The sequence below is a fragment of the Balaenoptera borealis genome, assembly GCF_965194805.1.
Source record: "Balaenoptera borealis genome assembly, chromosome: 13".
Lineage (NCBI taxonomy): Eukaryota > Metazoa > Chordata > Mammalia > Artiodactyla > Balaenopteridae > Balaenoptera > Balaenoptera borealis.
The window spans coordinates 23231187-23253500 of record NC_138870.1 but is presented as its reverse complement, the minus strand read 5'-3'; the positions used below and the strand labels follow the sequence as shown (position 1 = coordinate 23253500).

The 22314-nt window shown below is 35.3% G+C and overlaps 2 protein-coding genes across 4 annotated transcripts in view; one reads left to right on the top strand and one right to left on the bottom strand.

Moving 5' to 3' along the window:
* The window catches only part of INTS13 (integrator complex subunit 13), a 32589-nt gene extending 21157 nt beyond the window's left edge, over positions 1–11432 (top strand). For all 3 annotated transcript variants that reach the window (XM_082352166.1, XM_082352165.1, XM_082352164.1), the window contains 4 exons: positions 227–457; positions 3785–3924; positions 9415–9550; positions 10376–11432. In XM_082352166.1, the coding sequence (XP_082208292.1) occupies positions 227–457; positions 3785–3924; positions 9415–9550; positions 10376–10415 (547 nt within the window). In that variant the 3' untranslated portion in view covers positions 10416–11432. The remainder of the gene's footprint in view (positions 1–226; positions 458–3784; positions 3925–9414; positions 9551–10375) is intronic.
* LOC309609978 (dystroglycan 1-like) overlaps positions 1–22314 on the bottom strand; it is a 135192-nt gene that overhangs the window by 97056 nt on the left and 15822 nt on the right. The window lies entirely within an intron of this gene.

Sequence of the window (22314 nt, the reverse complement as noted above, 5' to 3'; positions counted from 1 at the left end):
TAAATTATATGTTTGGGGGTGTGTATATACACATACATATGACTAAGATGAAATGATATAGAATATAAAATAGCAGAATTAGATACATTATCACTTAGAATTGCACCGTTGGAAGAGAAAGGAAACCCATGTTTAATATTTCTTTTAACTTTATCAGTAACAAGTGACACTTGGATATTATTTAAAGAGTATTTTGTGAGAACATTATTTTGAATCTTTACTTTAGAGATGAACAGTACCGTATCATGTGGAATGAATTAGAAACGCTTGTCAGAGCCCATATCAACAATTCGGAGAAACATCAAAGAGTCTTGGAATGTCTAATGGCATGTAGGAGCAAACCCCCAGAAGAAGAAGAACGAAAGAAACGAGGAAGAAAAAGGGAGGACAAAGAGGACAAGTCAGAGAAAGCAGTGAAAGATTATGAACAGGAGAAATCTTGGCAAGATTCAGAGAGGTGATTTGTTAATTAAATTAACATAGCACTGTGGTGCCTTTTGGCATATCCCATTCTACATGTAGCACATTTGAACATTCAGACCTTATTTATTAGTACTTCATTTAATATGTGTTTATTGTATTTTATAACTATTATTTTATCATTCTTCAAGTCTGGAAGGTCTTTCTTGGGCTTAAAGAGGTATGGTATTTTTTACTATTGGGGCAAAGATAGTGTTTAATTTTTTTCCTAATTAACTTCTGAAAGTCATAATACATGATTTTTGATATCAGTAGTTGCTTTTATGTGTTATGAACATCAAAGGCATAGTTTTATTTCTTTTATTCAGTGAATACTTATTAAATGCCCATGATGTGCCAGGCATTTGGCATACAATCCCTGCCCTGGAAGAATGGACAGTGTTGTGTAGAGGTAGGCAAGTAAATGAGCAATTTACAGCAAAGTGTGGAAGATGCTATTATAAAAATAGGCATAGGAAACCCTTGAAAGCATGAAAGATCATAGTCCTATTCTGAAAACCTTCCTCAATAGTACACTCTTTTCCTCAGTTCGTGATTTATATAGTGATGTCAGGGTTAAATTTGGAAAAAACCGTAAAATGTAATAAAGGTCTATAAATAAAAATATCATGACATAGTATCAGTAGTTGGCTTTATCTTCTACCTCCTTGCCAGAAATCAGGCAGGGAACCAGGTAACTATTACAATGGCAATGTAGTCAGTCCTTAAAAACAGAACTTACTGTGGAAAATTTGAAACTTAATACAAGAGTAGAATAAAGAGTTACCTATTATCTACTTTTAAAAGTTAATCAATTCATGGCAGATCTCATTTCATATATATTCACATCCATTCCCCTCACCACTACCACCCTCCACCTCCCCCACCTGAATATTTTGAAGCTAATTCTGGAAAGTGTATTATTTCATTCATAAATAAGTAGGGCACTTTTATGAAGAGGTTCACTTCGTCCTTAGTGCTGCTGAATTTCTGAAACAGAATTGTCTTGCTTAAAGAAGAGGGGGGAAAGACTATTCTCATTCAAATCCCACTGATCTTCAAGTATATGAAATTCAAAATAAGCTTGGAGTTAAGTTCCTAACTTAAGGAACATAAGTACATTTCCACAGTACATAAACTAGGGAACAAATGCTAGTAGATTTCTTAATCTTATTTGTAATTTGAAATAGTATTTTGTCTATATCTTTAGAAATTAAAATTGTGAAGTATCTTCCAAAGATCACATTATTTGTTTTTTTTTTGAATTTTATTTATTTTTTATACAGCAGGTTCTTATTAGTTACCTATTTTATACATATTAGTGTATATATGTCAATTCCAATCTCCCAATTCATCACACCACCAACACCCCCTACCACTTTCCCCACTTGGTGTCCATACATTTGTTCTCTGCATCTGTGTCTCAATTTCTGCCCTGCAAACCGGTTCATCTGTACCATTTTTCTAGGTTCCACATATATGCATTAATATACAATATTTGTTTTTCTCTTTCTGACTTACTTCACTCTGTATGACAGTCTCTAGATCATCCATGTCTCTACAAATGACCCAATTTCGTTCCTTTTTATGGCTGAGTAATATTCCATTGTATATATGTACCACATCTTTATCCATTCCTCTGTCATTGGGCATTTAGGTTGCTTCCATGACCTGGCTATTGTAAATAGTGCTGTAATGAACATTGGGGTGCATGTGTCTTTTTGAATTATGGTTTTCTCTGGATATATGCCCAGTAGTGGGATTGCTGGGTCGTATGGTAGTTCTATTTTCAGTTTTTTAAGGAACCTCCATACTGTTCTCCATAGTGGCTGTATCAATTTACATTCCCACCAACAGTGCAAGAGGGTTCCCTTTTCTCCACATCCTCTCCAGCATTTGTTGTTCGTAGATTTTCTGATGATGCCCATTCTAACTGGTGTAAGGTGATACCTCATGTGGTTTTGATTTGCATTTCTCTAATAATTAGTGATGTTGAGCAGCTTTTCATGTGCTTCTTGGCCATCTGTATGTCTTCTTTGGAGAAATGTCTATTTAGGTCTTCTGCCCATTTTTGGATTGGGTTGTTTGTTTTTTTAATATTGAGCTGCATGAGCTGTTTATATATTTTGGAGATTAATCCTTTGTCCATTGATTCATTTGCAAATATTTTCTCCATTCTGAGGGTTGTCTTTTCATCTTGTTTGTAGTTTCCTTTGCTGTGCAAAAGCTTTTAAGTTTCATTAGGTCCCATTTGTTTATTTTTGTTTTTATTTCCATTACTCTAGGAGGTGGATCAAAAAAGATCTTGCTGTGATTTATGTCAAAGAGTGTTCTTCCTATGTTTTCCCTTAAGAGTTTTATAGTGTCTGGTCTTACATTTAAGTCTCTAATCCATTTTGAGTTTATTTTTGTGTATGGTGTTAAGGACTGTTCTAATTTCATTCTTTTACATGTAGCTGTCCAGTTTCCCCAGCACCACTTACTGAAGAGACTGTCTTTTCTCCATTGTATATCCTTGCCTCCTTTGTCATAGATTAGTTGACCATAGGTGCGTGGGTTTATCTCTGGGCTTTCTATCCTGTTCCATTGATCTATATTTCTGTTTTTGTGCCAGTACCATATTGTCTTGATTACTGTAGCTTTGTAGTATAGTCTGAAGTCAGAGAGTCTGATTCCTCCAGCTCCATTTTTTTCCCTCAAGACTGCTTTGACTATCCGGGGTCTTTTGTGTTTCCATACAAATTTTAAGATTTTTTGTTCTAGTTCTGTGAAAAATGCCATTGGTAATTTGATAAGGATTGCATTGAATCTGTAGATTGCTTTGGGTAGTATAGTCATTTTCACAATATTGATTCTTCCAATCCAAGAACATAGTATATCTCTCCATCTGTTTGTGTCATCTTTAATTTCTTTCATCAGTGTCTTACAGTTTTCTGCATACAGGTCTTTTGTCTCCCTAGGTAGGTTTATTCCTAGGTATTTTATTCTTTTTGTTGCAACAGAGATCACATTATTTCTGACCTTTAAAATTTTACCTTTATAAATTCTTCTTCATTTTCTTTTATAATTTTAGCTCCATTTTACAGCTGATTACATTACTGAATTACTGCATTATAGGGAGGAATAGGGAAACTTGTGTTTAAATTTGTTAAGTTCTCTTACCTGATTTTAAATTGAGGTATAGCTTCTGATTTGTTCCTAAGCTTATGTTGTGAGAGCCAGGTATCTTTTATTGATTGGTATGTAAAGTCTAGTTTAATTATTGAACCATTCAGATTTCTAAGAATTTAAACTTTTAAGTTTTTATTATTTGTCCCTCTGAAAGATTAAAAGGAATCTTAGAACGTGGAAAAGAAGAGTTGGCTGAAGCTGAGATTATCAAAGATTCACCTGATTCCCCAGAACCTCCAAATAAAAAGCCTCTTGTTGAGATGGATGAAACTCCACCAGTAGAAAAATCAAAAGGTAAGGTAGAACTGCGGTAACTATGTTTGTAAAAAGTTTTCCAGTTTAGTTCTCTTGTACAGTGTCCTTTTATGTTGTGTGTGAGGAAGAGCTACTCACTGCTCCTGATGTTGTTTAGGAGACCCTTTGTTCACAGCCTTGGAAAATATAGGCAGTAAATACATTTGTCAGCTTTTTTTTTTTTTTTTTTTTAATTTATTTTTGGCTGCGTTGGGTCTTCGTTGCTGTGCATGGGCTTTCTCTAGTTGCGGTGAGCGGGGGCCACTCTTCGTTGCAGTGCGTAGGCTTCTCATTGCGGTGGCTTCTTTTGTTGTGGAGCATGGGCTCTAGGTGCGTGGGCCTCAGCAGCTGTGGCACGCAGGCTCAGCAGTTGTGGCTCCCGGTCTCTAGAGCGCAGCCTCCGTACTTGTGGTGCACGGGCTTAGTTGCTCCACGGCATGTGGGATCTTCCTGGACCAGGGCTCGAACCCGTGTCCCCTGCATTGGCAGGTGGATTCTTAACCACTGTGCCACCAGGGAAGTCCCATTTGTCAGCTTTAAAGGAAACATAGTGTCATAGCTTTATTAATGAAGCCTTTGGAAGATAAACACTTCTACTATAAAGTCTGTGGTTTAAGAAATTTTAATTACATAAACTTGAATCTGTGTGTGTTTCTAACACTATACTAAGTGCTAGGTTATGGAGGACAGACTCTTTTCTCTAAGCTGTTACTGAACTTAGGGAAGGATCTAATATCCCCATTTATTGATAAATTTAAATGTCTTGTGAATGGGTTTCAGTAAAGGTATTACAAACAATATTTTTATTGTAATGCCTTTTATGTCTTAGTTATAGGCTGAAAAGCTGAATTTCCTCTTGAGGAATTCTAGCAGTCAAAGGTAGGATTTGGGTTTGGGAGTGCCTGAAATCACTGTAGGCCTTAGTTATCTTGAAGGTAAACTAAATTCAGTTCTTTCAGGGTAAATGGGAAATGGTATGACAAAGGACTGAGTTCTTACCACTGTGCCTTTACGTAAAACCTCAGAGCTGGTTACAATTATTGGCAGCTCATCCTAGGGAGAAGGTGGGATTGTTTGTTTTTTTATATACTACTGTTGTAGTATATATTGTAATACATGTTAATATTGTCCAGTTCACTGATTTCTTTGAAATTAGAGGTAAGGGCGATCTTATCATATTTGTCTTTCAGGCATTTGCCAGGGTACCTGGAAAATAATGGGATTTAAATAAATGTCTATTGGTAAATTATTCTATTACTCACATGCCACTGCTGATTACGATGAGGTTAATTTAGGTTTAATCTAAGCAATGCTTCAACACTGTTTGGAAAATAGAACTCTAAAAATTATTACTTATAGTAGCAAAAAGTTGCAAGCAACTGAAACATGAATTAGCAAGAGAATGACTTAAATGATGGTGTGTCCGTAGGGTGGAATTTATAAAGCCTCAGAATAAGTATTTTCACAAATACCCACTCTTTCCTCTCGCTAATGTATATCATTCAGATTTTAACTTAAATAAATACTTTTTCAGGAAAGACTTCCCTGAGGACCTCCTTTCACAATTAAGTCAGGTACTTCTTTGTGTTTCCATTGCATCCCGTGATTAATACTATGGTAGCACTTAGAGTACTTCATTGACATTGCTGATTGATATGTTGCCTCTGCTCTTCGGCTGAAACATTTCGAAGGCAGGGGCTTTTAAAAATTTACTGTTGTAAATTTTCACTACCACCCACTACAGTCCCTGGTTCATAGTAGAAGTTCAGTTATTATTTGTTAAATGAAAAAGTTAATGAACTAACTTATAATAAGTTAAATTTAAAATGCAGGTTACACAACCATATATACCATGATGTCCACTTTGTTTTAAAAGAAGTTTTTATACACATATGCACTAGAGCATGTCACTTAGATGAAATATCAGCTATAATTCAATTAAATAGATCCCTGAAGCTTTTCACCCTGGAAACACTATATAGAGTGGCCCATATGAGAAGCAACTTGATTGCAAATCACTGCCTGCCCTTGTAACTTTCCAGTCAAGACTGGTACTTGCAACTTGTTTGTTTCTTCTTTCATTCTATTTTACAACCTAAGTCATATGTCTCTTCTGATCAGCAATTTGATATGGGTCTTTTATTGTACCTCAGTTTCATCTGCTTTGGAAAATAACTTCCTAGGACTCTCCAAAGTGAATTTTGTGCTTGCTGTGTAGTCTGCATGGAAGGTTGGGCTATTCCAAACATGCCGTATAGATTTGGTGAAAATCTGTTCACCTCTCTTTGTGTAATGCAATAATAGAAAAACCGAAATGTAATTTTATTGCTATAGATGGGCATTAAAAAAAATATGTATAGTTGTTAGAGCAGTAGTATTATGGTTGATTTCCCCTCTTTATATGTCTTGCCGTTTTCTACATTTTATCTAATGAATATGTATTAGTTTTATAATAAGAAAAAATGTTTCTAATTTTGTTAAGTTATTATGGAAAATTTATATGCAGTAATATAAACTCTCTCTGGTGCACAGTCTGTGAGTTTAGACCATGTATACAGTTGTGTAACAGCCACTACCACAGTCGGATATAGAACAGTTCTGCTCGTCCTACACTGCCCTACCCCCAATCCCTCATAACCATTGATGTGTCTTTTTCCCCCTATGATTGTGCCTTTCTCAGACTGTCATATAAATAAAATCATAGAGTGTGCTGCCTTTTGAGGTTGGCTTATTTCATAGAACATAATGCATTTGTGATTCATCTGCGTTGTGTGTTTATCATTAGGTTTTTTTTTTTATTATTCCATTGTATATGACTGACTTTATTAGAAAGTTCCAACTCATTTTTCCAAGTGGCTGTACATGTGCATTCCCACCAGGAGTTAGTGAGAGTTCTGGTTGTTCTGCACCCTTGACAGCACTTGGTATTGTCACGATTTTTTTTCTCTTCTAACAAGTATGTAGTAGTATTTCCTTGCGGTTTTAATTTATATTTTCTCTCACGACTTTGATGGCGAGCATCATTTCATTTGCTTATTTGCCAGCTGTATGTCTTCTTTGATGAAGGTCCATTCAGATATTTTGCTCATTTTTAAATTGGTTGTTTGGGGGGTTTTTATTGTTGAATTTTGAGAATTTTTAATTTATTCTGGGTACCAATCTTATGTTGGATATGTGATTTGCAAATGTTTTCTCCAAGTCTGTGGATTGTCCCTCTCCTGAGAGCGACTTTTGCAGAGCAGAAGTTTCTAATTTTGATGAAGTTCAATATATAAATTTTTTTCTTTTATGATATGCTTTTGGTGTTATATGTGAGAAATCTTTGCTAACCCAAAGTCACAAAGATTTATTTCTATGTTTTCTTTTAGGAGTGCTATAATTTTATTTATCTATCTATCTATTTATTTATTTATTTTTGAAGTATAGTTTATTTATATTTATTTATAGTTTATTTATATTTATTTATATTGAAGTATAGTTGATGTACAATATTATATGTTACAGATGTGCAGTTCACAATTTTTAAATGTTATGCTCCATTTATAGTTATTATAAAATATTAGCTGTATTCCCAGTGTTGTACAGTATATCCTTGTAGCTAATTTTATGCATAATAGTTTATACCTCTTAACCCCCTCCCCACTTCCCTCCTCCCACTGGTAACCCTCCCCCCTTTCTTCTCCCCACTGGTAATTACTAGTTTGTTTTCTATATCTGTGAGTCTGCTTCTTTTTTGTTATATTCACTGGTTTGTTGTATTTTTGAGATTCCACATATAAGTGATATACAGTATTTGTCTTTCTGTCTGACTTCTTTCACTTAGCATAATACCCTCCAAGTCCACCTATGTTGTTGCAAATGGCAAAATTTCATTCCTTTTTGTGGCTGGGTAGTCTCCCATTGTATGTATGTCTATATATGTATACATACATATACGCACACACAGACACAGGCACACACACACACACCACATCTTCTTTATTCATCTGTTGATGGACACTTAGGTTGCTTCCATATTTTGACAATTGTAAATAATGTTGCTATGAACATTGGGGTACATGTATCTTTTTTAATTAGTGTTTTTGTTTTTTTTTTTGGATATATACCCAGGAGTGGAATTGCTGGGTCATATGGTAGTTCTATTTTTAGTTTTTTGAGAAACCTCCGTACTGTTTTCCACAGTGGATGCACCAATTTACATTCCCACCAACAGTGCACAAGGGTTCCCTTTTCTCCATATCCTTGCTAGCGTTTGTTATCTGTGTTCTTTTTGACAGTAGCCATTCTCACAGGTGTGAGGTGATATCTCACTGTGGTTTTGATTTTCATTTCCCTGATTATTACTGATTTGAGTATCTTTTCATGTGCCTGTTGGCCATCTGCATTTCCTCTTTGGAAAAATGCCTATTCGGGTCTTTTGCCAATTTTTAAATTAAGTTGTTTGTTTGTTTGCTTGTTTTGATGTTGAGTTGTAAGAGCTGTATATATATTTTGGATGTTAACCCCTTATCAGTCATATCATTTGCAAATATTTTATCCCATTTAGTAGGTTGTGATTTTGTTTTGTTGATGGTTTCCTTTGCTGTGCAAAAGCTTCTAAGTTTAATTAGGTTCCATTTGTTTATTTTTGCTTTAGGAAACAGATCAGAAAAAAATAATTGCTATGATTTATGTCAAAGAGTATTCTGTCTATGTTTTCCTCTAGGAGTTTTATGGTTAATGGTCTTACATTTAGGTCTTTAATCCATTTTGAGTTTATTTTTGTATGTGGTGTTAGAGAATGTTTTCTGCCGTTTCTATTGTGTAGAAAAGAGTTAACTATAGCAGGCCTGAGACTATTATCATTAGAAAAGCCTGCTTTCAAGTTTGACCCTTGGCTGACATCTGGGAATATGGCTTTTGAAACATTCCCCAAATGATGAAGTTATTTTGCCTTATATCTGAACTGAACACCTGCTTTCCTTCTGGGAGTCTGGAATTTTGGTAGTTGTAGTTAGGCAGGGAATGCCTACGTGACCAGCCCCCAGAAAAACCTGGAACTCCAGTCTGGAGTCTTAAATGTTCTTTTCTGGCAGAAATATTGCACATACATCGCTGCATTTTTGCTGCTGGAGGGAGTATGCACTCTTGTGTGAACCCTCATGGGAGGGAGAGAGCATGGAAAGCCTGCAAATTGATTTCTCTAGTCTTTGACTACTGTGTCTTTTCCCCACACTGGTTTGGCTATGTGTCCTTACTGTGCTGTTGTAATGATTCCTAGCTGTGACTGTAACTTTATGTTTAGTCATTTGAGTCCTTCCAGCAAATCACTGAACCTCTAGTAGGTGGTCTTGGGGACCCCTAAACACATACAAACTTTGGAATAAAGGGAAGATGGTATTGCTTAAATTATATGAAGTGAACAATAGACTAAGGGGTAAATTTGTTAAGTTTGTAAATTTTGAAGTAATGAATTATTCTACCTTTGTTCTCTTTCAAATATTACACCAGGGCCAGTGTCCTTATTATCCTTATGGAGTAATAGAATCAATACTGCCAATTCCAGAAAACATCAGGAGTTTGCTGGACGTTTGAACTCTGTTAATAACAGAGCTGAGTTATATCAACATCTTAAAGAGGAAAATGGGTTTGTATTCATTACTGTAGAAATTAGTTTTATTAATTGCCTTATAGTAAGTTTAAAAAAATAAACACTGCTTGTTTGTTGTGTTCAGCAATTTTTTTATTACTTATAATAACTTTTACTACTTATAATATTATGGACTCATACGTGTTACTTATGAAGAGAAAAAAAATTACCTTCTTTGATTCTTGGTACTTGTAAAAGACCTGATATTATTGATTGTAACCGTGAATGTTTATTAAACATCATAGAGGGAAAAATTGTAGAGAAAACGTAGTATGCAACATTGACTCTTGTATAAAATAACAGGAGAAAATATTTTCCTAGTAAGTAATATGGTATTAGGAATATTGATTTTAATTGAATAAATCTAAAATCTAAAAATAATTGAAGATTTATTAGAATAAATCTAAAATAATTTAAATGGTTATTTTAACCTTTTTTGGAAGAAATTCTCTTAAAAGTGTATTGATAAAGGAATTTCTTTAGTGGAAAAGGAAATAAATCCTTATCAAAATGGAAGAGATTTTTTTCCTTAGTTTGCTTGGAGCAGTATAGTGAAAAACACCAGTGGCCTTTGAAATAAAACCTTGGGGAAGTCATGTAGTCTCTCTGGGCCTGCCTCAATTTTCACTCATTTGCAAAATGAGGAAGTTAAACTAACCAGGGGGAACCCTAACTTTAGTCATTTTCTAAAGTGCTTACATGCTTCTGTTCTATGAATATATTAAATTTTAATTTCATTTAAAAGTTAGATAAGGAGAAAAAATATTGGTAGTTAATGAATGTTTTATTTTACCAACTCATTTTTTTCCTCCTATTTTTCAGAATGGAGACAACAGAAAATGGAAAAGCCAGCCGGCAGTGAAGAGTGACTTGAGCAACTGAATTTAGTATATTGCATAAATATTTTGGATGGAATTTGATATAAGAACTTTTACAGCAAGATTGTATAGTTATGTTGCCTGGACTGGTTTTTACATTTTTAAAATATTTCAACTAACTTTATCTTTTTTGTATTAATTGTAAAATTGGCACATATGTCAGAAATATACATTTGTCCTCCCAAATTAAACAAATTTATTTTATGGTAAAGGGTGTTCCCTCTGGAAATGTTTTTAAAAAAATTCTTAGGCTTCTCTTTGCCAAATAAAACTCTTAAAATATCTGAAATGCAAAATATCAGAGTATTCCTTTAGGAAAAAGATAATATCCATATAATGGCTGACAATTTTGAGAAATTTTTAAGAAATTTTAACAGAATTTGGGTGAGATTTACGTTTAATATAAAATATTGCCTATGAACCTGCAGCATATGCAGTGCTTTCCCAAAAAATAATGTTTTTTGTTTGTTTATTTTGTATTTTAATTTAAGTTGTTTTGTGTGTGTGTTGCCTACTTAAAAGCAGAGTTTTCAGGTAGTTGGGGTAAATTTATGTTTACCCATATTGGATGATGTTATATATACTTTTTATGCTAAAAACTTATTGTTCATTAACTTTTCATGTTGAAAGAGAAGCATGAAGGAGATTGCTTTGCAGACTTGGAAGAAAGAAAAGTTACTGTGTTACTTGTTTTAATCCCAGAAAAGAATCTTGGTCTCCTCATCGCTCAGAAATGTCATGGTTATATGGTGTATATTTGGTGAGTCTTCTTCCTGTGCTGCTTCTGGAAGCTCATAACATGTTGCAAGAAACATGTTATTTCAATGTTAAATGCTAATTCTAGGTTTGTCATTTTTCCTTGAGTATCTATTAGAGAAGGGGAAAAGCTCTTTGTTTAAATATAGAGATTCAGTATTTTTTATTTAAAAAAAAATAACCGGTGGTTAAATAAGGGTTCAGCAGGCTTGTCAATCCAGTGAAATATACACTGTTCTCCTTTATCAACTCCTGTATCATTCTTAGCCCTTGCATCTGCCCTCTCCCCTAAGCTAGAGCCATTTTTATTCCTTACCACTGTGTTTAGATATACACCACTCAAAAGCATGACCAGGCCTAATTAGCGCCTAGACTTGCAAGATTTCAGGAGCTGTAACCCAGTACTGAATTACTGGATCATATTTACTTGTGGTTGAGTTCTGACCTTTTGTGTCTTATCCTTGATACCCATTCAGCTTGTACCAAGTTGGAGTCCCTGGTTTAGTTCTTGATTCAAAAATCTTTTCTTTATAACCCATTTCAAAGAGACCCTGTTTTTACTCTCAATTTGTGCTTCCTCCTTTCCCGTGTGCTAAGGACGTGCTACTTGTTGACAGTCTTATCTACATTTCAGTCTCCATTTTTAAGTATTATTTTTGCATATATACTGCTGTTACTGTGTTCTACCAACTGGTAGAATGTTTCTGTGACTGCATTTTGAACTACTGTACGAATAGCTTTCTATATTATTCCATATATTGTTGGTGGTTAAGATTGTCCAACAGACTCATTCTACCTGCTTAACTAGATGCCTTTTGAGCACTTAAAATTGAGCTCCTCCTCCACCTCCCACAGAGCATCAAGCTATATATTCTTGGTCTTATCTTGAGATACATATTACAGCCTTTTGGTGGAAGTGACTGTTTTAGGACAGAAATAGAAGAATGACTGGTAGTTGTTGGCTCTTCTAAAACAGAATCCATATTGAGGATTTACTAGTCAAGAGAAGTGGACAAAATTTAAATTAAAAAAAAATTATTACCCTTCCAGACTTAATGATTGTGGGAATGAAAGTTACCCTAGAGAGAACAAGTGCATTTTCAGTTATAAAATTCTGATATCAGTATCATGGTAGCAAAAGATGTCCCTCATTTTTGTCCCCTTGCTCCCCAACAACAACAAAAACTTGACATCCATCCATGGACAAAAGTGCCTTTGAGGGAGGTGTGGCATCCAACACCCAATGCCAAGTGACCTGGGAAGGGTGTCACCCACCTGTGTGTTTGATAAATAGGCAGACAAACCTTGGTCTCAGCTGTGGACCCTGCAGTGGCCCATGAAGAGACTCCATACCCTCTCAGCCACAGTCTGGGAAGCCCTGGAAAACAATCTTAGGCACTCATCCATGGACATGAGAGCCTTGTGGAACTCCAGGTTTCTAGGTGAGAGGTTTCAGCACACCATTGGAGTAAAAAAAAATATGCATCTGGAAGCACTGGAGTAGATAAGAGAAATAGCTTGACTTTACCCACATTACCCTTCCTCCAAGGTGATGACACAGCTTAGGGCCAAAAGAGATCTCAGCCCAAGATTTCTCCTGTGGGGGAAAGTGAGAGTGTGTGAGTGAGCACCCAACCTCCCCAGCTGTGTGGAACGTTGCCAAGGGGGCTCATTTCTTTGTTGCCCCATCCAGAGTACTGAATTATGAGCTACAAGACAAGGGGGTTGGTGGGAGGGGGTGGGAAGATGCTGGGAGAGTGGCAGATAGGACTCTCAGAGGGCATTAAAGGGAAGCGGATCTTACTAACTGTGTTGTAGACTCTATCAAGAAGCCCATCCACCAGCTGCTGGGACCACCTCACCTTGGATCTGCCCAGCTAGCCCATGGACAACCCTCAGTGCTCTGCCTCACCCAGACACCCCTACCACGCTGTGGCCAGCTCCCTTTGTGCACTGCTAATGGCAGCAGTGAGAGTGAGCTTTGACAGACAGCTAGTGAGCACATGCAGAAAGCTGGATTGAAATCTTCAGGCAAGGGCGAAACTACAAACTTGAGCTTTAGCCACCTTTGGGAAAACAAAGACGCTGTCAGCACTTGGCCTGCTGTATTGTAGAATCCAGAGAAGGCAGATAAGCTTAAGAATTTTGCCACAAGAGGGAGAAAGGCGCGTGGAGCAGGTGTATTCACAGAAGGTCTGAGATAGCCTCAGAACACCTAGCAGGGCTGACAGAAGGTATCTCTCTCCTACAGGCAGTTAGTAAAGACTAGAGGAGGTGACTGCTACTTCAAAAGCAAAAACAATACAAAACTTCAAGAAACATGAAAAATCAAGGTAACATGATACCACCAAAGGATCACAATCTTCCAGTGGCAACCCCAAAACATGAAGATCTGCAGTTCACTCAATAAAGAATTTAAAATAGCTGTTGACCAGGAAACACAATGAGCTACAAGAAAACAAAGACAATTCAACAAAATCGGGCAAAAATACATGAACAAAATGAGAAGTTTAATAAAAGGAAGTCATAAACCATACAAATTCCTGAGATAAAGAATACAATGAATGAAATGAAATAGAAAATGTACTAGAGAGCAGCAAAAACAGAATGGATCAATCAGAAGAAAGAATCTGTGAGACAGAAGACATAACTTTGAAATTATCCAGTCAGAGGAGTACAAAGAAAAAAGAATGAAAAGGAGTGAAACAAGCCTATGTGTTCTATGGGCTGCCCTCAAAAGAGCCAAGTTGTGAATTACTGGAGTTCCAGAAGAAGAAGAGAGCAGGAAGGGAGCAGAAAACGTATTTAAAGAAATAATGACAGAACTTCCCAAACCTGGGGGGAGATTCGGATATCCAAGTACATGTAGTTCATATGTCATCAAACAAAATTAACTTAAAAAGCTCCTTTCCAAAATACACTGTAATACAAGTGTCAAAAATCAAAGACAGAGACTCTTAAAAGCAGCAAGAGGGGGAAAAAAGCTAATAACTTACAAGGGAACCCCCAAAAGACTATCAGTGGATTTCTTAGCAGAGACCTTATAGGCCAAGAGAGAGTAGGATGATATATCCAAATTGCTGAAAGGAAAAAGCTGCCAAACAAGAGTATTTTATATGGCAAAGCTGTTCTTCAGAAATGAAGGAGAGAGAAAGAACTTTCCCAGACAAACAAAAGCTGAGGGAATTATCACTGCTAGACCTGCCTTATGAGAAATGCTGAAAGAATTCTTCAAGTTGAAAGGACAGTAATTAGTAACATAGAAACATGAAAATGTAGTGGTAAAGGTAAGTGTATAGTCAAATTCAGAATAATACTATAATATTGTAGAGTATTAACCACTTAACTCTAGTATAAAGGTTAAAGGACAAGAGTATTAAAAATAACTATAGCTACAATAACTTGTTAATGAATATACAATATAAAAGAGGTAAATTGTGACATCAAAAGCTTGAAGGGGGGAGTAAAAGTGTAGAGTTTTTGTATGTGATTGAAGTTAAGTTATTATCAGTGTAAAATAGACTGATACATGTATAAGATAGTTTATGTAAGCCTCATGGTAACCACAAAGCAAAAATCTACAGTAGATTCACAAAACATAAGGAGCAGGGAATCAAAGCATACCACTTCAGAAAATCATCAGTTCACAAAGGAAGGTAGCAAGAGAAGAAAGGAACACAAGAAATACAAAACAGCCAGGGAAAAAAGATGACATTACTAAGTCCTTACCTATCAATAAGTACTCTAAATGTAAATAGATTGAATTCTCCAATTAAAAGACATTATAGTGGCTGGATGGATTAAAAAAAAACAAAACAAAAAACAAGATACAACTATATGCTGCCTACAAGAGACTCACTTCAGCTTTAAGGACACACATTGGCTCAAAATGAAGAGAGGAAAAACATTCCATGCAAGTGGAAACCAAAAGAGCAAGGTAGCTATGCTTATATCAGACAACATAGACTTAAAGCCAAAAATGATAACAAGAGACAGAGAAGGTCATTATATAATGGTAAAGGGGTCAGATCATCAAGAAGATATAAGAATCATATATATGCATCCATAATTGAGCACCTTAATATATTAAGAAAATGCTAACTGATCTGAAAGGATAAATATTATCATACTGTAACAATACAATAATAGGGGACTTCAGTACCCTAATTTCAACAATGGATAAATAATCCAGATATAAAACCAAAAAAAAAAATTGGACTGTAACCAACATTACTTAGACCAAATGAACCTAGCAGACATACAAAACATTCCATCCAACAGCAACAGAATACTCAATTCTTCTCAAGCACACACAGAGTATTCTCCAGGATAGTTCATATAGGTCACAAAACAAGTCTTAGCAAATTTAGGAAGGTTGAAATCATACCAAGTATCTTTTGTGCTCACAATGGTATGAAACTAGAAGTCAGTAACAAGAGGAAAACTTACAAATTCACAAAAATGTGGAAATTAACACTCTCTTGAACAATCAATGGGGTCAAAGAAGAAATCAAAAGAGAAATTTTAAAATATCTTGAAACAAAAATGGAAATACAGCATATCAAAACATATGGTATGCTGCAAAAGAGGGAAGTTTGTAGCAATAAACACCTACATTAGGGAAAAAAATAAAGATCTGAAGTAAACAATCTAACTTAACACCTCATGAAACTAGAAAAAGAAGAAACAAACTAAGCCCAAAGTTAGCAGAAGGAATGAAATCTTTAGCTAGACTAAGGAAAAAAGAAGACTCAAAATTATAAATGAAAGAGGAGACATTATAATTGAGAATACAGAAATACAAAAGATGATGAGACTACTATGAACAATTATATGCCAACAAATTGTATAACCCAGAAAAAAATGAGTAAATTCCTAGAAATATACAACCTACCCAGACTGAATCATGAAGAAATAGAAGATCTGAGCAGACCAGTCATGAGTAAGAAGATTGAATCAGTAATAAAAAAAATTTCCCAAAAGGAAAAGCCCAGGACCAGATGGTTTCACTGGTGAATTCTACCAAACTTTTAAAGGAGTAATGCCAACACTTCTCAAACTCTTCCAAAAAACTGAAGAGGAAACACTTTCAAAGGCATTCTATGAGGCCAGCATTACCCTGATACCAAATCCAGATAAGAATACTACAAGAAAATAAAACTAGATCTTATGGATATAGATGCAAAATTTTCAACAAAATGTTAATAAACCAAATTCAACAGCAAATTAAAAAGTGTACAGTGATTAAGGGGGACTTATCCCTGTGATGCAAAGATGGTTCAGCATATGAAAATCAGTAAATGTGATGTGCCACATTAGTCGAATAGAAGATAAAAACCATATAATCACCTCAATAGATGCAACAAAATCATTTGATAAAATACAACATTCTTTTGTGATAAAAACACTCAACTAGTTGGGTATAGAGGTAACATATCAACATAATAAAGGCCGTATATAAAATGCTCACAGTTCATAACATACTCATTGATGACAGGTTGAAAACTTTTCCTCTAAGATCAGGAACAAGACAAGGGTGCCCATTCTTACCACTCTTACTCAGCACAGTACTAGAAGTCCTAGTCAGAGTAATCAGGCAAGAAAAAGAAAAGCCATGCAAATTGGAAAGCAAGAGGTATAATTGACTTTGTTTGCAGATTACATAATCTTACATATAGAAAAATCCTAAAGACGCCACAAGAAAAACTGATAGAACTAATCAAAAATTCAGTAAAGTTGTAGGATACAACATCAACATATAGAATTCAGTTGCATTTCTGTACACTAACAATGAAATATCTGAAAAAGAAATAATGAAAATTCCATTTACCATAGCACCGAAAAAAGTAAAATATCAGTACTTAAGAGTAAATTTGACCAAGGAGGTGAAAGATCTACACACTGAAAACTATGACACTGATGAAATAAATTGAAGAAGACACAAACAAATGGAAAGATACCCCATGTTCATGGATCAGAAGAATTGATATTGTTAAGATAGCCATACTACCAACAGCCATCTATAGATTCAATGCAATCCCTATCAAAATTCCAACGCCATTTTCACAGAAATAAAAAAAGTCCTAAAATTTGTATGGAACCACAAAGCAATCCTGAGAAAGGAGAACAAAGGTGGAGGCATCACACTCCCTGATTTTAAACTAAATACAAAGGTACAGTAATCAAAACAGTATGGTGCTGGTATAAAAATAGACACATAGACAAATGGAACAGAATTGAGAGCCCAGAAATAGACCCTTGCATATATGGTCAACTGATATTTGAAAAGGGACCCAAGAATACTCAATGGGGAATGGATAGTCTCTTCAATAAATGGTGTTGGGAAAACTGGATAACCACATGTGAAACTGGATCCCTATCTCATAAAAATTAACTTGAAATGGATTTAAAACTTAAACACAAGACCTGAAACCATAAAACTCCTAGAAGAAGATATAGGGGGAAAATTTCCTAACAATGATTTTTTTGGATATGACACCAAAAGCAAAAATTAATAAGTGAGACTACATCAAGCTAAAAAGCCTCTGCACAGCAAAAGAAACAATCAACAAAATGAAAAGGCAACCTTACCTTTGGAATGGGAGAAAATTTTGCAAATTATATATCTGATAAGGGGTTAATATCCAAAATATATAAAGAACTCATACAGCTCAATAGCAGAAGAGGGACTGAATAGACATTTTTTCCAAAGAAGATATACAAATGGCCAACAGGTTCATGAAAAGGTGCTCAACATCACTAACCATCAGGGAAATACAAATCAAAACCACAATGAGACATCAGTTCATATCTGTTAGGATGGCTATCATCAAAAAGATAACAAATGCTGATGAGGATGTGGAGAAAAGGGAACCCTTGTGCTCTGCTAGTGGGAATGTAAATTGGTACAGCCACTATGGAAAACATTGAGGTTCCTCAAAACATTAAAAATAGAACAACCTTATAATTCAGCAATCCCACTGCTGGGTATATATTCAAAAGAAAGGAAACAGGATATTGAAAATGTACCCAAACTCCCATGTTTATTGCAGTTTTATGCATAATTGCCAAGAAACAACCTAAGTTTCCTTCAACAAATGAATGGATAAAGAAATTGTATTTTATATATATATTATATGTATATATAATATATATACATATAATAGAATATTATTCAACCATAAGAAAGAAGGAAATCCACCATTTGCAATAACATGAATGGACCTTGAGGGTATTATGCTAAGTGAAATAAGTCAGACAGAGAAAGACAATTACTGTATGATATCACTTATATATGTAATCTACAAAATCAAACTCAGCAAGAGTGGAATGGTGGTTACCAGGAGCTTGGGGGTGGGGGGAAACGGAGATATTGGTCATAGGATACAGAATCCAGTTATAAGACAAATGAGTTCTGGGGATCTAAGCACAGCATTGTGATTCTAGTTAATATTACTGTATTATATATTAGAAAGTTTCTAAGAGAGTAGATCTTAAATGTTCCCACCACAAAAAAGAAATGGTAATTACATGACGTGATGGAGGTGACAGCTAACCCTATGGTGGTAATCATTTTGCAATATATAAGTGCAGTATATCAAGTATACACCTTAAACTTACACTATGTTATATGTCAATTATATCTTAATAAAGCTGGGGGAAAAGATTCTACTGACTAAAAGCTCTTTTATTTTTTAATCATAGTATAAGGCAAAATTTTCACAATCCTCTGATAATTGCATGGCTTGTTTGACAAACTATTACAGTCATAAATACTGTAATATTTTACTCCAAAAATTCCAGTTTATATGGAGATTGTTCAAAATCACTGTGTGGACGTGTGCAAACCTCATTAATACATAGACTTATTAATATATGGATTGACACTGGTATATCATGTAAGTATTAAGAATAAGACTGAAAAATACACAGCTTAGTTTTAGAGGAAGGTCACCAAGTGTTTGAATTCTTGAATACTGCACTTGTTTTCCTGACTTTACAGTACTAAGGTGCCCTTAGTTGAGGGCAAAACAATCTACAGTACTTTGGCCAACTTGTTTTATGAGGCACTGTGTTATTTCTGGAATATTTCAATTAAAGTCACCAGTACAATTGCACAACGTGTAGAGAAAAAAAGTGTCCAGATGCTAACTTTGTTATTGAGGTGCTGCTAATATGAGCAAATCTAGAAATTTCCATATTATTGTAAAGATTTGAAGCACTAGACTTAATTTTGAGATCTCCAGGATCTGAATTTACACTTATTAGGTTTAATTTCATTGAGATCTATTTCCAAGATTAAAATGAGCATATTAGATTGAACCATACAAAATTGCCATTTTTATATTCAAAACGAAATTGAATATTGGCCATTTCATATGGTTCAATTTATAGATTTGTTTTTATATCCTGTCTAAATATTCAATAGAAACTAAATTTAGCAGGTTGTGTATATTGAAACAAGTTCCTCCTAGTGAAATGTGTAAACTTAATGTCTGATTAGGATTGTCTTATTTGTAACATTTTAAATTAATTCCATCACTGCTCTGAATCAACTGAAAATGAAAAGCTTCAAAGGAGAAAACATTTTGAATTAAAATGCCCCTGTAATTTCTTTTTTAGTAAGGAATGGGGTAATAATCAACTATTTAGATTAGAATATTAAAAGAAGAGAGAAAATATTGTCCTATTTAAAAGTAGACATCACATTAAATTTATGTACATACCAAGTTCAAGGACAGTCCTTGGGAATATGTTTTAAGGGATAGAAGAGAAGGAAAAGTAAAGGTCAGAGAGATCAAAATAAAGAAGTGCCACAAAAGTTGCAGAGATGTTCAGAAGACTGAACACTTAAACAAGGCCAACCAAAAGATATGCCAACCAAGATGCTGGCAATTACTTCCAAAAAGCCATTTCCATGGAGCAGTGGGAGTAGAAACTAAATTGTAGTGATTAAAATGTTACTTGAATGAAGTTAGAAGTAGAGGATATGAGTCAGCTCTTTCAGAAGTGTAGTGACCAAAGCACCCTTGCCTGTTATGGTAGCTCAATAAAAGAATAGAATCAAGGGAAGGTTTGTTGTTATTTTTTGTCAGTCTTTTAAAAGATCAGTATGAGGTGCTTGTTTGTGAGTCAAAGGTAAGAATACAATGGAGAAGTCATTTTAACAATATTAATTCTTCCAATCCATGAGCACGGTATGTCTATTTGTGTCATCTTCAATTTCTTTCATCAGTGTCTTATAGTTTTCCGAGTACAGGTTTTTTACCTCCTTAGTTAGATTTATTGACAGGCTTTTTTTTTTTTTTAGGCCGCACCTCCTTGCGGCTTAAGGGATCTCAGTTCCCCCACCAGGGATTGAAGCTGGGCCACAGCAGTGAAATCACTGAATCCTAACCACTAGACCACCGGGGAACTCCCAATTCTCAGGTATTTTATTCTTTTGGTTGTTATTGTAAATGGGATTGTATTCTTAATTTCTCTTTCTGATAGTTTGTTGTTAGTGTACAGAAACACATCAGATTTCTTTATATTAATTTTGTATCCTGCATTCATTGATGAGTTCTAGTAGTTTTTTTGCTAGAGTCTTTAAAATTTTCTATGTATAGTATCATGTCAATGGCACAGAGTGACAGTTTTATGTCTTCCTTATATTTCTTTTAGTTGTCTGATTGCTATGGCTAGGACTTCTCTGTGAGAGTGGGCATCCTTGTCTTGTTCCTGCTCTTAGAGGAAATGCTTTCAGCTTTCCACTAGTGAGTGTGATGTTAACTGTGGGCTCGTCATCTACGGCCTTTATTATGTTGAGGTAGGTTCCCTCTATGCCCACTTCCTGGAGAGTTTTAAATCATAAATGGATGTTTAATTTTGTCAAAAGCTTTTTCTGCATCTATTGAGATGCTCGTATGATTTTTATTCTTCAGTTTGTTAATGTGGTGTATCACATTGATTGATTTGTGGATATTGAACCAGCCCTGCATCCCTGGGATAAATCCCAGTTGATCATGGAGTATGATCCTTTTAATATATTGCTGAATTCAGTTTGCTAATATTTTGTTGAAGATTTTTGTATCTATGTTTAACAGTGATAATGACTTATAATTTTCTTTTAGTGTGTGTGATATCTTTGTCTGGTTTTGGTATCAGGGTGATGCTGGCCTTGTAGACTGAGTTTGGAAGCATTCCTTTTTCTGCAATTTTCGGGAATAGTTTGAGAAGGATAGGTGTTAACTCTTCTCTAAATGTGTAGTAGAATTTGTGAAGCCATCTGGTCCAGGACTTTGTTTGTTAGGAGTTTTTTGTTTTTGTTTTTGTTTTTGTTTTATTTTTGGCTGTGTTGGGTCTTCATTTTCGTGAGAGGGCTTTCTCTAGTTGTGGTAAGCGGGGGCCACTCCTCATTGCTGTGCGCGGGCCTCTCACTGCCGCGGCCTCTCTTGTTGCGGAGCACAGGCTCCAGACGCGCAGGCTCAGTAGTTGTGGCTCATGGGCCCAGCCACTCTGCGGCATGTGGGATCCTCCCAGACCAGGGTTCGAACCCGCATCCCCCGCATCGGCAGGTAGACTCTCAACCACTGCGCCACCAGGGAAGCCCCTGTTAGGAGTTTTAAAATTACTGATTCAACCTCATTCCTGATAAGTGGTTCATTCATATTTTCTATTTCTTCCTGATTCAGTATTGGGGGAAGAATTAGCATTGTAAAAATAACCATACTAACCAGGACAGTCTACAGATTCAATGCAATCCCTATCAAAATACCAATGGCATTCACAAAACTAGAACAAATAATTCTAAAATTAGTATGGAAACACAACAGATCCTGAATAGCCAAAACAATCTTAGGAAAAAAAAGAACGAAACAGATGTATCACATCCCTGACTTAAAACTATACTACAAAGCTACAGTCATCAAACAGCATGGTACTGGCACAAAAACAGACACATAGATCAATGGAACAGAATAAAGAGCCGAGAAATGAACTCACACTTATATGGGCAATTGATCTATGACAAAGGGGGCAAGAGTATACAATGGTGAAAAGACAGCCACTTCCATAAATGGTTTTGGGAAAACTGGAAAGCTACATGCAAAAGAATCAAACTGGACTACTTTCTCACACCATATACAA